We start from the raw sequence: 14,421 nt of genomic DNA, 5'->3' as shown, positions 1-14,421 counted from the left end.
TTCCGTCCCGATTCTCACTCCATTGATTACTCCAATGCACACAAGTCCAGGGGAAATTCACTCATGTTAAATTTGTCTGTTGCCCTATCTCCGACATTCCGCTCCGAGTATCATTTCTCAGAAGAAATATACTTGGCATAGGCAGGAAAAAGCACGCGGGTACCTTGAGCAGCAGGATGGTGCGTGTATTAAACGGGGATTCTCCAAAGACATTTCTTGATGGGGAAAGACAGGCTTTGTGACATTCCAGAACATGATCAGTCACCCACCGCGGTTTAAATTTTCCATCAACCATTAGCAATTATTCGATCACTGCGGCACCAAATGTATCACCGCATTTCTCGGTCTCCGGTGTCGCAGCAGCTTGGTCAGGTCACCTGTTACCCCCCTGCCATCGATATATGCGACTACTTTGCATTATTCACCGTCATTCACTGTCATTCTACTGTCCCCCAGAGTGCACATCATACAGGAAGTTCTCATGTCTGGTTCTGAATCTCGCCAGGCAGTGTTCCCCGCTGGCCTCTTGCGAAATCATCCCAATATCACAGTACTATGTTGAAAGTCTCGGGACAGATACACATAGAGACGATGATACCAGGTTCTGGGAACAAACATCAACATGGGCGGGCGCTCTGCTGTTGGATATGGTCACTCAATACGATATTGCTGGATGCGCAGAGGAACCAAGCGGATTTTAATCACGGACAAATGCCGAACCAATTTTTGAAATTGTGATAGCTTTATCATATACCAGCCATCCTCGCGATGCCAATAATACCATGTGCCAATACCGACTCTTAAAGTCCCATCAATGATCACTCCCATCCGCTTATTCACTGGATGGGCATTAAACCTAAGGCTTCCTGAATTATTCCCTTCTCCACAAAGTTGTACTGGTCGGTGTGGTGTTGTGTTTCTTGTAACCTCAGTTTGTATGCCCACTATCTATCTATGTGGGAGGCGCCCCGAGTCTTACCGCCCCTCACAAAAAAACACAGGAGAACCTCATCTTGGTTCCTAATGAACAGTCGGGATCAACCCGAACATCCTGTTGAAGCTCGAGAGCTCGAGCGGTCATCATACGCCACATTTCTTGGATCACTACTTTGTGCATGTGCCGTTGAACCTTCATTGCTTCGCCAATTACAGCGTGACGACACCGTGGCATTGTGATGCCCATGCCATTATCCACACCCATAACCCAGTCCCCAATTGCTAAAGTTGCAGATCGATTGCAACGGACAGCTATTACTATTAGGCGTAACAACACGAGGATGAGGCATCGTACCAACGAAGCAAGTACACATGTGTATCTTTCTGTTATAGCAGGAAGCCCTTAGCTCAAAAACAATGATAGCAACAATCAAAGATACACGAACGAAGGCCAGGCATGACTGCATGGTATATGGCTATGAAATAAGTCTGAGATCAAGTCAGCATGTAGATTTAGAAGGTTGTGAGATGAGATCGTGAAAGTCAAACATCGTCGCGAAGGTACAGCACACACTCAGCGACGCTCCGAATCAAAGAACGCCACAAGCTGTCCTACAGGAACCTTCTTTCCTGGCCCCACTAGAGGCTTCTCCTTACCTCTCTCCGTTTTCCCCCGTCGCAGAACAAGTGGATCCACAAATTTATTGGCTTGGTCGCCACCAAAAGTGCTATCCGATCGGAAGTCAATGGACTGCGACCGGAAACGGTGCTTTGACTGCGCAGACACAGCTTGGTTGCTCTGCAATGGAATCGGGAACCCATTATATGTGGACTGCGCGCGCGTACGATTACCCGGGCTGTTATTCGCAGGCGTAGCGCTCGCCAAATCACCATTACCGAGTTTGGCAGCAGTCATCGCACGGAATGCAGATTTCTTCCCCAACGTCTCGTCTGCGGCATTTTGGTAATCGTCGTCGTCGTCGTCACTGCTCTCTGCTGTAGAGAAAGACGCCATGCCGAGGCCCGAACGTTCGCTCCCGTAGTCAAGCTCGGCTTCAGGGGGCGCTACGATGGGTCCACCAAGAGCGACGGTGTATCGCTTACGCCCTGCTTGCATAGGCGAAGGACTCACGCTGCCTCGATGGGGACTGTGCATGCTGGGAGCGGGCAGGCCACTCAGACTAGGAGATGACGCGCGGACAGGTGGAGTGATTGCGGCGGGAAGTTCCAGCGGACTGGACAAAGCTGGTAATCCGGAAATTACCATTGATGCAGGACGTGCCGGTAGCGGAGGCGAGCTGGCTGGAGTATGAGGTGGGGATATTAGTTCTCCCGGGCTAGTGTAGTCGCCTGTTGGATATGGAAGACGTGTCCTGCTCGCCGACGGTGTACGACGGGTGGACACACGAGCGAGGGGTGGACTCGTCGACTCGCGGGCTGTAAGAGATGGTACTCGGCGGGGAGTGGAGAGACTGTAGATATTTTCTAGAGCTGATGTGGCATTGGGGGATGAGAATTCAGAGATTGTGGTGTCCGCTGCGCTAGAAAAGGTAGATTCATGAGGGCTGACGATGGACGACTCCATCGGAGGAGGGGTGCTCATGACTGGCGAGCTACGGATGGCACTGTTAGATGAGAGAGCGGCAGGTGATGTCGCAAGGCGAGCCATCTCTCGGCCAAGCTCCGACATTCGTGACTGTAGCTCAGTGACGTCTCCTTGAATAGCAGCCAACTCAGATTGAGGAGAGAGTTTGTCGTTGTTGGAAGATCCCCCTTCCTTGCTGCATTGGTTTTCCTTGTCGACCAGCCAGCGCTCGACATCACCCATGCGTTCCTCGAGTGCACGCACGTGGGTGACGCTCCACCTCTCAAGTTTCTCAAAACGCTTCGCAATTAATAGCAGTGTACCTGGCACATCCAGAGTACCCGAGGGTGTGAACGAGGCGTAAATTGGAGGTGGTTCACGTGCAGGCGAACCGCCAGGAGAAGCCCCTCTCTGAATCGAGGCGGGCGAGAGGTTTATTGGAACTTGTGTGACACGGGCAGGAGAAAGGTTGACGGGGGTTCGAATTGGAGTCGGGGAGGTAGGAGACGAAGTGCGAGCGGGAGGGCCACCCGGGGGTATTTTCAAGTTGAGGTAAGCGGGGTTGGTATATTTGCTTGCAGAACAGGCAGGCCATTCGTTGTCCTTTCCTTTAGCACTCTTCGTTTCCTTTTCACGAGCCTTAGTTTCTTCTATGACTTGCTGGGCTGGAGTGAGTGGTTCTTTATCTTTTGTAGGAGTCAAGCGTGCTTTGGCGGCTGTCCACCAACTGGGGCTACTGTCCTTCTGAGAGTGCGCAGGAGAGGGAGGATTTGGTAACGTCTGTGACCTACTTCGAGGAGGGGGAAGTGATTGTGGAGAACTATTCATCATAGAGAGGACACGTTCCTCCATGGCTCGCCTTTCTTCTGCTTCCCGTGTGAGGATACGTTCGGCTTCTCGTCGACTTCTGTCGCGCTCTCTCTGAGCTTCAGCTTCTAATTCGTCATCAGACGGAAGAGGTCTGCCTGTTATCGAAGGACTGATGAAGGAATTGACACGGTTTGCGAGGTTCGCAGCGAACTGAGTGACTGAGGTGGACGTAGGGGACCGGCTGCGTGGCCACGTGAGATCTTGGTCTTCTTCATCGTCATCATCAGCATCATCTCCGGAGTGGCTTTCATTTGAGAATCTTCTGTGAGTGAATTCATTACGAAGGGGTGATGGTGGCCGCCGGGGTGATCCTGGGGCGTGCCCGGGATGTCCATAAACAGGTTCGGGCTGAACAACACGTTCAGTCGCCTACTCAGCACCAACAAAAATCAATAAGCGATACCAAGTTCAATGATGTTGGAGCTGGTAGTGCTGAAGCCGTCATGCGCCGCTGATGATCAGGCTTGGGGGAAGATAGGGCGTTGAGATTGGCGAGACTGGGTGACAAAGATGTGGAGGATGCGGTGTTAGAAATTGAGTGCGATGAAGCGGCCTGGGATGCCATGATGAACGGTGGGTTAATGAGGCGTGCTCGCCGTCTCGGACGACGACGAGAGTCCTTCGGTCACGGTTGAACTTTTGGATGATCAATTGAACATCTGCATGCGTGAGAAATAGGTACCATAAGGGGTCAGCATTTAATCAGTGCGTGCTGCAATTTACGCAATTTATGCGAAAATAATTTTTAGCACTGAGTCTGGACTAGCTGGGTTGTTATAGAGAGGAATCATTTCGGACTTTGCAATAATCGGTTTGGTGCAACTCTCAGAGAGAGAGTTAATTCCATGATATCGCAAACATGGACTCGAGACGCGCCGAGACGTACGCCTGCTGTTTTTTTATCTGTTATTTTTGTGATGTATTTGGCCAACTTATTACTCCTTGGACAGGCTCGAGGCGCTGTCCGCCTACATACAAACTCAGAAATCTCTGTTGAGTCGTGCAGAGGCAGACATAGACAGACTTAGGAGGCTCAGGGCAGATGCCCTTAGCCAACCGAAGGCCTTCACCGAGAATATCGGTTCGAAGGTATGCAGTTCACCGCGTGGTTAATGGCACAACCTCCATTATTATTTTACAGTTCAACAGTCCTGGTTTGAGGTTGTCGGAAAATAATGAATATTCCGTATCTCCCCTTGCGAACGAGGTTCATTGGCAGGTCTTCTCCTCGGCTGGTAGGGATTTTGTCCTTTCATTTACCTTCCTGCAATCTTAAATCCCGTCTTCGTCGCAGACCCTACACCTTTACGAACTTTTGCAGTCCGAAAGCGTCTCGCACACACGGAATGGAGCGTGCCGCACACCACTCAACACACCCCTCTTTCTGCCCTTCAACAATTCGTCAAAGATGCACGGCGAATCATCATTGACCCCGTCTTGGGAAGCTTAGACCCTGAAAACGCACTCTATCTTACGTCTAATTCTAATCTTACCGCATCTCCATTCCATGCTAGTCTCGATCAGCCTACGTTATCCGAGGACGAAGGCGTGGAGGAAGAGAAACAAACAAAATTACCTCCCGTCCAAGAATCCTTCACAGCTACGCGCAGGCGTGAGCGTGCACATGCGAAAATACAAAAACTCAAAGAGAGAAAGATTTCATATCACGCTGCCACTGAGAATGGAGAGGTGGCTGATGCAGTATTTGTCAGGAATGATGTAGATGACGAGAGTGGGGAGGTTGATATCAGCGAGAGCACCCTATGGCCATCAGGCAACGACAGTACATCCATTGATTCCACAAATACGACTGTCCCATCTACCCCATCCACAATAGCACCACCGGAGCCTGCTCAGCCTTTAGCATCATGGTCCAAGAGACGCACTTCGACTATTAATCAACGTCTTGTCACACAGCCTGACAGCCTCAATCGATCTTCCCGTTCGCGCAAACCCCTCCAGCCTCAGTCACTCGACAATAACCTGGAGGCTAGCGCCGAGTCCATGTCAATCACCATTCCCCCTCTTTCTACTCTCGGGAAACGATCTCGCAACTCAACTGACGTCAAGAATATTAACCACAAAGTTAAAGCCGAGCCATCACCACCCGCACCAGAAGCAAAAGCATATACAGACAAGCCAAGACCCGAAACTTATAAACAGGCGTGGTCGGTATCGGAACAACACCTGCTCGAACGACTCCTCGAGGAAATTCCAGATGGTGAGCGCAATCGGTAAGCGTTCATCTTCTTGTCTGCTTAAAAGACTCAAACCGTCATAGATGGGCAAAAATCTCGCAAGCTATGGATGGTCGGCGGACACCACGCCAGGTTGCGAGTCGCGTTCAAAAGTATTTTGAGAAGTTGAAACGCTTTGGTGTTGGCGTTGAGAAGAAATCAAAAACAAGTTCTAGGAGTTGATCTTTCTGCGTGCGAGATATACAGTTTTAAGTTTATTGGAAGATGTCGCAAACATTCCATTGAACGATACATAGTAAAGAAGGAACGGTTACCACCATTCTACTGGGTAGATCTGCCTAAGGATACTGAGTACTTTGAAAAAGACTATGCACGTAGTGGCACACGCTTGATTATCTTCGATAAGATCGCAGTCACATGAGTCGCGGAGGTACTTCGCCTTGTGCCTTGTTCGTCATTAGTAGACTGACTGGTACTCATCCGCGAACCGCAGTGATTTTTCTCACCATCTACTCCACAATACTCCTAGAATTGTCTAGAAATCGACCTTTCAAGTCCCAGAAACATAATGTCAACTCAAAGCTTTGATCCTAACAATGCTCAGAATCTCGTCGAGGTAGATCAATCCTCTTCACACGATCTTCCTGTGCTCATCATTCGTTCTTTTTGCTTCATGGGAGTATAGATAGAGAAGCAGTGAGTGCCGAAAGACACTTGGGCGTCTAGCGCAGATTGATCTATGCCAAACTCGTCAATCTCCGCAGATTTGCAGTGAAAGCGGTCGAACATGCTCAGGTGCGAGAGTGTCGGGCTATTCAGCTTTTCACTGCAGCTGACACCATCATGACTGGGTAGACATACTGGAACCTTCTCGAGAAAGTTCCTCCGCGTTCACTCAAATTGACAAAGTGAGGCTCTTCTATTCGAACCACACAGCGGCTCATTTGAGTGGACAGGCTTGACGACGAGATATACGAACATACCATGTCGACGTTCCCTGAGTTCAATGAGGAAAATCATGCACATCTTGTTAAGCTTGACGAGGACTGGCTTAAGAGCAACATTGGAAAAAAGAAGTGGAGAGAGTTTTGTCAAGTGTGAGTGCTATCGGTATGTGTTGAGACTCAGCTGACAGCTCGACTCAATTACAGGTATGAAAAAAAAGTGAAAGATTACAATTTTGGGTCTCTCATCCGCACGGATGCAAGGAAAGAGTACGGGGAGACTAACACCATCTTCGGTATTGCCAATATTCTTTGTTGATGTCCCTGATGCGAACCTCATGACGTCTAGTCACACGAATACAGTTCTACGCTATTGAGGTGAGTTTAGAACCACCCCAATCACTGATGATCTTACGGCTTTCTTCACTAACAAAAACTTTTGTCGTATGCCCCTAGATTGCCCGAAACCGGCTGGGACTAAATGACGGAGCACATGAAATTGCTAAGGCAGATGCCGAGAAGGAGAGGTTGAAGAAGGAGAAAGCAGCGAAGAAAAACGGCACATCATAGCAACATCTTCGCAAGTCTATGTACTGCTTCTCCTCAGTATTGTGTAGCCTTTGTGAGTAACTCGTCCTCTAACAATGAGCACCTCTTGACGAACATCATCCAGAATAGTCCATAGAAGTCATCGCATTTTTGCGGGATTTTCCAGGCCCGGGGTGTCTACTCGTTCATATGCATCAGATGATGCGTAATTCTTTCGTTCCTCGGTGGCATCGAAGTGCCTGACTTATCTACAGCCCAACGACGCCCATCTGGAGCGCTACTTATGCTTCCGTCCACTCTACTTCCACGCCTGTCATGACACCGAGCAAGCACTGCAGTAAGTACCTTGGAGTGCCCGGCAGCCACAATGATATGTTTTAATCAATCGTCACCCCCCTTTCTCATTATTTCACATTTCTCCACTAATTTACAGCCCAGCTGCAGCCCTCCTCCAGGTCCATGACAAATGTTTATGCTTTGTACCCCAAGAGTCATGAAAGCTTACTATACGGCAGTTGCCTTACCCTGGTGGCATGAGAAAGAGAAGCTCATCTCTGACAGGATAATGTCAAATAACGTCGTTGCAAATCTCTGATACGTCATATTCCATCGCGCTACTGATACGAGTGCTGTGGCCTACGTACAAGGAATGCATCGCTGCATTCAGTGAGTGCCGCCAAGCTACTCCATCTTGTGTGACTGAAGACGGCAAGGGATCTCCAGCAATGAGGCCTGAGGTCCCCGACGTGAGGGAGAACCGCGTGAATCGGAGAGGACAACGCCAAGTACGACTCGTGTACGCACCTTGTAGGCCCGAGTTGGTGTCGTTTGTCTAGTGGGACTTCTGTAATCTTATAAATGATAAATGTGAAACCTGCGACTTCCATCACGTGGTGTGACAGACCGCGTGTTGTTCATTCGCGTCGAGCACCGCAACTCCTTCTGCTCAGCGTCAAAGCACTCGTCCATGGATAACGATGTCGTTTCTATCCACTCGTCCCACGAGTCCGACTTGGAAGAAGTCGACAGAAGAGCTATTCTCGAGCCTGTCGTCCAACGAGTCGTTGATGCACTTGGTGGTTACGAAGGTGGTGCCTACCGCATGGGCGATGAAGTCAGCGGTTGTCTCCGAGATCTGAAGAAACTCTGGCGGAAGGACGACACAGATGACGAGCGTACGGTCGCGCGCATATTTTGGGAGACCCGGGTCCTCCCAAACGACCTTGTACCGATACTGTTGGCGACTGCAGGCAAGGGACTCGTAGAAGACAAGCGCGCCATCGCATGTGCAGACTTAATAACTGCCATGACCTGGCCAATTGATATGGCGGAAGAGCTGCAGGAGCTGGATGAGGAGCTTGATAAAGGGACGGACTATACCCAGCTAATGTTCAGCCATCTCAATTACAAGGCTGCACTTCTGAAGCCAGGCGTCATGCAAGCTCTCTTTGGGATTGTTCTCCCCCCAATCTCAAAGCCTGCAAAGGAGAGGAAGGAGCGCGATGGACAGATAGTCAATCTGATTCTGCATCTCATCCGGAACTTGATATTTATCAAGGACCTCCCTGCAAATACGCACCTGAGCGCGGACCAAGTGGAGTACTCGAGTTTGCAGACTAGACTTGTAAAAGTACTCTCGGAAACACACACACTGGACTTGCTTCTGACCATTGCTGCCAATACGTCCAACGATCCTCTTTTCAACGCATCAAATACTCTTGTGCTCGAGATATTCTATTTGTTATTTCGCGGCGTAAAACCTCATCTGCTGGCTGTAGACCAGTCAAAAGTGAAGTTCCTTATTATTTTTGTTTGTTGCATCCTAACGCCACTTCAGCAACCAGCGCAAAACCTTCATCGGCTGCTTGCTGCAGAGGACAAGAAAAAGAAAGACTTGGCAAGGAATGCATCTTCACGGCACTCCCGTTTTGGGACAACTATTTCCGTGCAGCTTAGGCCGGGCAAGAAACCAGTAGCTCCAGATGCAGACACCGAAGGTCCAAACGATCCAGCCTCTAATTCTAGGCCGCTAGTCCTTCATCGCCAAGCAGCTATCACACGAGAGTCTGGAAACGTTCTCGACTTTGCCAAGCGTTCCAAAGCTCGCAAAAGCAACAAAATTGACGAATTAGCCCGCGAGGACAATCTATCTGTCGAAGCCAAGATAGTCCTTCAGGGTTTTGCTCGCGAGTCTGTGGAGTCATCGTTTAATCGTTTGTATAGTCATTTTCCATACATCCAGTCCTCCTCATTCTCTCGGCAGCGTTCCTCCGCTCTCTGCTCAAAGACATCAAATCCGAACGCCCGAAGATCAAAGAAAAAGATCATCTTCGGTTGCTCTACGTCACGAAGTGGTTCCTTGAATTTTTCCTGACATCCCGGTCCAACGAAAAGGCCGCCGAAGGACAGCGAAAATGGAACCTCGGGCTAGTAGCGGAAGTTACCGACCGCGGGTGGATCATTTGGGTCTTGAAGCGGATGAGACAAGCTATGGATGAAAAGGTATTGTGAAAGTCAAAGCTATCACCTGTTACGGTCGCTGGCTCACATTAGCTTTTTTGCAGCCGAAAATGTGGAACGAGCTGCAAGCGGGAATAGAATGCCTTACTCAACTCCTTCTCCTGATCGACGTCATGTCTTCGTCGGTAATCTCCGACCCTCAGCTCAATGAGGCTGCAGCTGTTTTACAACAACAGTTGATTTATAATGGCGACGTTCTTGACATTTCACTTGAAAGCCTTCGATCTTACAAGGAGGGGACGCAATCACTAGCTTATCTAAATGCCAGTGTGCACCTCGCTTACGCATTGCTACGGATGTTGGAACGGTGGGGGAAAGAAAATACTGGGGCAGTGTACGTCAGGAAAAAGAAGCCGGGTAAGAGGAAGACCACGGGTAAGTCATACATTTTCCGCCTTCAGTGTCATTTTAAGTTATCGCAGGTCAGGGACTACTAGCTGATGAAGATGGGGTGCCTGACGTTGAGGAACCTGATGGGGATAGCGAGGAGGAGGTCGTCCACGAGACAATGTTCACCTTTGATGCCTTCGAAATGGTATGTCGCATGATCGAAGCGGAACATTGATTGACAGTTGGTTGATTGATGTGCAGAAATTTGCAAACTCGGCGATAACGAAGACCCTTCTGACATATCTTTCGCGCTACAGGGACTTCGATTCCCCTGAGTTCATGAAGAGGGTGGTGAACTTGATCCACCGACAAGCCGTGAAAGCTAAGGCAGAAGGGCTATATTTCAACGTAAGTTGCAATTATGTGTTGCTCGTTTCTTGATATACAAGTTCTTATAGGTTTCGACACTCCATCTATTCAAAACGATTCTCGATGATCAGAAGTCATTGCCGAAGGACCAGTCGTCCAAGGACCTTGTGAAATTGGTCAATTTCATTTTGCACAGGTTCTTCAAGGCGTTGCAAGGAGAGCCATTCCTTGCGGTGGAGGTGAGGTTTTCATTTTTGTTATCTCACGTACTAACGCTCAATGCTTATCTGTCTCAATCTGAATCAGGCATTCTTCCCCAAGAACCGCGGACACTGGAAACTGTACTCGAGCTGGGAACCGGAACGCAAAGGCCGCCATGAGCGCGAGATAGTAGAAGATACCAAATTCCCTCCCGAGGTGCAAGTGAAGAAGGGTTACTCGTGGAGCGAGCAAATCGGAATTGCGATAGCGGCCCTAGTAGACGATGGAAAGACCGAACTTATAGAATGGGTCAAAGACGTTCGTAATCATATCAATCATCTTCACCGAATGACTCTGATCATTCCTCAATTGTAAAGATATTGGTGCTAGTCATTCGTCAACGCAATAAGATTATCGAGGAGACGGATAAAAAGCCTAAAGACGGAGACCCTGACCTGGACGACGATGAACAGAAGAAGTTAACTCCTTCTGCAGAAGCAATCTCCAAATTTCTCGATTACTGTAGGTGATTCTGGACAACTTTACTCTGCGCTAACGCCTTGTCAGTAATACCATATATCAGCGATGAACATGCGGAAGCCGCAACGAAGAACTCGATATTGAAGCTCATGTTTCGACTGTTAAAGTTCACCATTTATGACGACGGTTCGTTCTTTTGCGAACTTTTGAGCAGCGGCCAGCTGATCAGTTTATAGATGGTGACGAGTTACAGTGGGCTGTTCCAGCAGTGATTCCTCCTTCTGACCTCCTGAGCAGCCTCAATGTCATTGATCAATTCCTCCAACATCCCATTGACCTTGACGGCAAGAAGGCTTCAGAGCTCATAAGCAAGAAGTCCCGTCGGCGACGGAGACGACGATCACCCTCTAACTCTGACATCGAGCTTATTGACGATAACGAGCCCAAGCGCAAGAGACGGGAGAAGAAAAAGAAGGAAGAAACGCAATACAAGTCAGCACAGTTCATTGAGGACAGTGATGCAGAGTACGGGGATATGGAGGCCTTCCTCGAAAGGGAAAAGGCATTAAGAGATAAAGCTGTCATGGCAGCCGCACAAAGTGGCAAGATCGGAACCATGCGAGCGACGGGAACTAAAAAACGGCGGAGAAAAGGTAAAGATGTTGAGGCTAGGAAGCAGGGTAATGTGGGGAACCCCGAGAATCAACCGGCAGGAGAGTCCAGTGCCGATGAAAATGTCTCAGACGGTGAAGATGACATCCTCGGGGCCATGCGGAGAAGTCGCTCCAGTACACCAGAAACTCCCGCACCTAGGGCGCGCCCAAGACCGCGGCCGGTTCCAAAACGTTCTGCAAAGCGATCAATGTCAATGGACACCGTGAGCGAAGACGATGCAGGGATGGACTTGGCGGGCGTTCGACGTACCGGGACGGGGCGGTTGGTCCTCTCCGAGGATGATGAACTGTAACAGTCCACCCGTCATGACCCCATGCCGTCATCCCGTTCAGATGTAGTACTGATTTATCTTCATGTTTTGAAGTGTTGCACAGATACCTATTAAATGCATCCCAGGGGCTGGTAAAACGGTAATTTATTCACCAGTGTTGCTCTTTTTGTTTCCAGCGTTAGACCCGCGGAGTAACTGGTATGGTACACATAGGGGCCATAGAGTCAGTGCGAGCGACCGTGTCGATATCAGCCAGCGTTGCAAATCTGAGGACGATAAACGTGCAATGTTGAATGCACGTGGACAAAAGAACAATCATATCTGAAACCGAACGGACCCGACTTACCACCTTTGCTAGATACAGCGTCGCGGAGTCCACGCGTCTAGGCACTCGGGGTTGCGATCAAATCGCTTCCAACGTGTCAACGTTTTTGCCATTGTCAAAGCCGACGGCCGACCGCACCATAGCAGAGCTCGTCAGTATATGATACGATCCGTTCGCGATGCATTCATTTTCACTTTGCTGCAAGACTGTGTACTAGTGATAAGCAAATATATTTAACTGCGTTGTCGGATGCCACCTGCTAAATGCGGTGCGTGGAGGCGAGGTAAACTATTGGTTCCATTCCGAAGTACCCTTTGGCTATTGCAAAAGGAGTAGGTAGCGGCCCATAACAATTGTCCCCATTACAATTGTGGGCCGCATTATTAAAGTTTACAACCTTCCCGAAGAGCTCATACTTAGATACGAGGCGCCGGCGCATATGATGACCGTTCATCTCAAACATGCCTTCGGGATTCGACTCGGAGCTACATATTCTCTAGCCTAGGAGAAACATTGTCCCGAAGTCAATATTATCTGCTTCTCTGGCCTGAACTGAGAAGTTTAGCCGGATACCTCTTCCCATGCAAATCTCTTGGAAGTAAAAGCCTCATCATCTCGCTTAGATATGCCTTGAGCTTTCCATGAGGCTGGAGGAGAGAGTCCCGAGATAGCTTAATTGCCGGTGATCGCGACATCCGAGACCACAGGAAAGTGAAGATTAATACCACCACGATCAGACTCGTGGCCGGGACGAGTTGGTAGCCCAATTTTCCGACGGTACAGGAAAGGAAGATGATGATGATGTCCTGGAAGTATACCATGCCAGTTATCGCAATATGCAATGATGCCTCGATCAATGAGTGTGAGCTTGGGATGAAGGGGCCATAAATAAATCGACGAATGTCGAAAGAGGAAGGAGGATGGTCGGCCACTGGCCACCGAGGCGCGACCCCATATCGTGTGGTGGAATGTTCCACGCCTTGCGCCTATCAAAATTGGAACCGCATTAGATATTATGTATGGGGGGTCGATGGGCGACCTGGTCGCCCTTCGGCTCTTACATGCCTATATTGGAGGTTCCGAACCGCAGGGAAACAAAGCGCTCGAGCTAGGCTGGTACCAGTCGCAAAATGGGTCCGTGTGTACCCTTGTTAGGCTTCGCTGCGGTGATTATTATTAGGTTGAACCTGAGTGGCCAGCGGCTAAGGATGAGAGGGACCCTCGAACGCGATTGCGAGGCGTTGAATGGGAGTGGCATGACGTACAAAGGCAGGACATTAATGCGGCAGACATACCCAGGTTGGCTAATAAATGAAGATCACCCAGTCACAGGCTTGGATCGGAAAGAAGTTTGGCGTGAAGAGACTTGCACAGCCTTCGCGTGGGAGGACGGGGATTGCCGATTGAATTGGTGGGGTTCAGATTGAAAGTGGATAAACTACCAACTTGGTTAGTAGTTGCGATTTGGAGAAAGGGTATGAAGAGCCCGTCAATCACGGAGTCAGCTAGTACTGGCAGACAGTCGCGTTTTTTTTTTTTCTTGTGTGAATAGACCCCCCAGCTGGTGTTAGTACTAGTAGGACGACTCATTGGCGGAACCGGATCTCACCGAAAGGTATCGGTTATGTTCCCAAGATACGGATATATTTTTCGATTAATTGAGCACCGATATATAACCGAGGTGGCAGGTGATTGGCACCTCGCCATTTCTGCGCGGATTCCCATCGAGCGGAAGTTGATAGCCGCTGGTCGATAAGCGTACTTGTTAGTATACGGGAGTGTTGGGGGATATACATGGGGAGAGAGGGCTTCGATCTTATGATAGACGGAGTCCCTGAATGGTGACATGTTCGAAGCAGCCGTGGATATCCGAGGGTACTAGTGAGTTAGTAGTTTGTTAGTAGTAGTAGTGGTTGTATTAGCAGTATAATCACAGAAGATGAGTAGACCCATGTACGCTATAATTCGGGGAGTGCATCTCAGCGAACACTTCGCAATAACGAAAGGTCTGGAGAAGTGGCGGAGTATCGCGGAGTTCTGAGTTTTAAAATTGAGTAGATTGTACGCGGAAGTAGATTATAATATATTTTGTTGATCGGGGATCAACACACGAACGCATCCCTAAGGCACAGCGGCATTAGCCTGATGGAACAACCGCAACTTGCCGA

The 14,421-nt window shown here is 49.2% G+C and overlaps 4 protein-coding genes across 4 annotated transcripts; 3 read left to right on the top strand and 1 right to left on the bottom strand.

Moving 5' to 3' along the window:
• Positions 1–1,834: 1,834 nt before the first annotated feature.
• F5147DRAFT_537418 (uncharacterized protein) lies at positions 1,835–3,836 on the bottom strand (the record flags this gene model as incomplete). The annotated part of the gene is made up of 2 exons (XM_041430182.1): positions 1,835–3,739; positions 3,795–3,836. Coding segments are annotated over 2 exons (1,947 nt in total), but the record flags the coding sequence as incomplete, so codon positions are not given.
• A 310-nt stretch (positions 3,837–4,146) lies between these two features.
• F5147DRAFT_705978 (uncharacterized protein) lies at positions 4,147–5,904 on the top strand. The gene is made up of 5 exons (XM_041437964.1): positions 4,147–4,273; positions 4,342–4,480; positions 4,533–4,626; positions 4,686–5,625; positions 5,673–5,904. Exons 1-5 carry the CDS (start codon positions 4,251–4,253, stop codon positions 5,809–5,811), a joined length of 1,335 nt encoding a protein of 444 aa, XP_041290535.1. The 5' UTR covers positions 4,147–4,250; the 3' UTR covers positions 5,812–5,904.
• Positions 5,905–6,034: 130 nt separating this feature from the next.
• On the top strand, positions 6,035–7,452 carry F5147DRAFT_279853 (DUF757-domain-containing protein). The gene is made up of 10 exons (XM_041429013.1): positions 6,035–6,205; positions 6,275–6,285; positions 6,354–6,384; positions 6,445–6,497; positions 6,546–6,686; positions 6,741–6,829; positions 6,883–6,911; positions 6,990–7,155; positions 7,207–7,280; positions 7,335–7,452. The coding sequence occupies exons 1-8, from the start codon at positions 6,158–6,160 to the stop codon at positions 7,101–7,103; spliced, it is 516 nt and encodes a 171-aa protein (XP_041290534.1). The 5' UTR covers positions 6,035–6,157; the 3' UTR covers positions 7,104–7,155; positions 7,207–7,280; positions 7,335–7,452.
• Positions 7,453–7,991: 539 nt separating this feature from the next.
• F5147DRAFT_705961 (timeless protein-domain-containing protein) lies at positions 7,992–12,265 on the top strand. Its single transcript, XM_041437963.1, has 11 exons — positions 7,992–8,871; positions 8,920–9,295; positions 9,346–9,584; positions 9,647–9,977; positions 10,025–10,137; positions 10,194–10,340; positions 10,391–10,540; positions 10,608–10,820; positions 10,880–11,024; positions 11,070–11,168; positions 11,219–12,265. Exons 1-11 carry the CDS (start codon positions 8,050–8,052, stop codon positions 11,947–11,949), a joined length of 3,366 nt encoding a protein of 1,121 aa, XP_041290533.1. The 5' UTR covers positions 7,992–8,049; the 3' UTR covers positions 11,950–12,265.
• Positions 12,266–14,421: the final 2,156 nt, after the last annotated feature.

Source organism: Suillus discolor (assembly GCF_016758755.1).
Source record: "Suillus discolor strain FC423 chromosome Unknown F5147scaffold_44, whole genome shotgun sequence".
Taxonomy (NCBI): Eukaryota; Fungi; Basidiomycota; class Agaricomycetes; order Boletales; family Suillaceae; genus Suillus; species Suillus discolor.
This window is presented reverse-complemented; position numbering and strand designations above follow the sequence as displayed.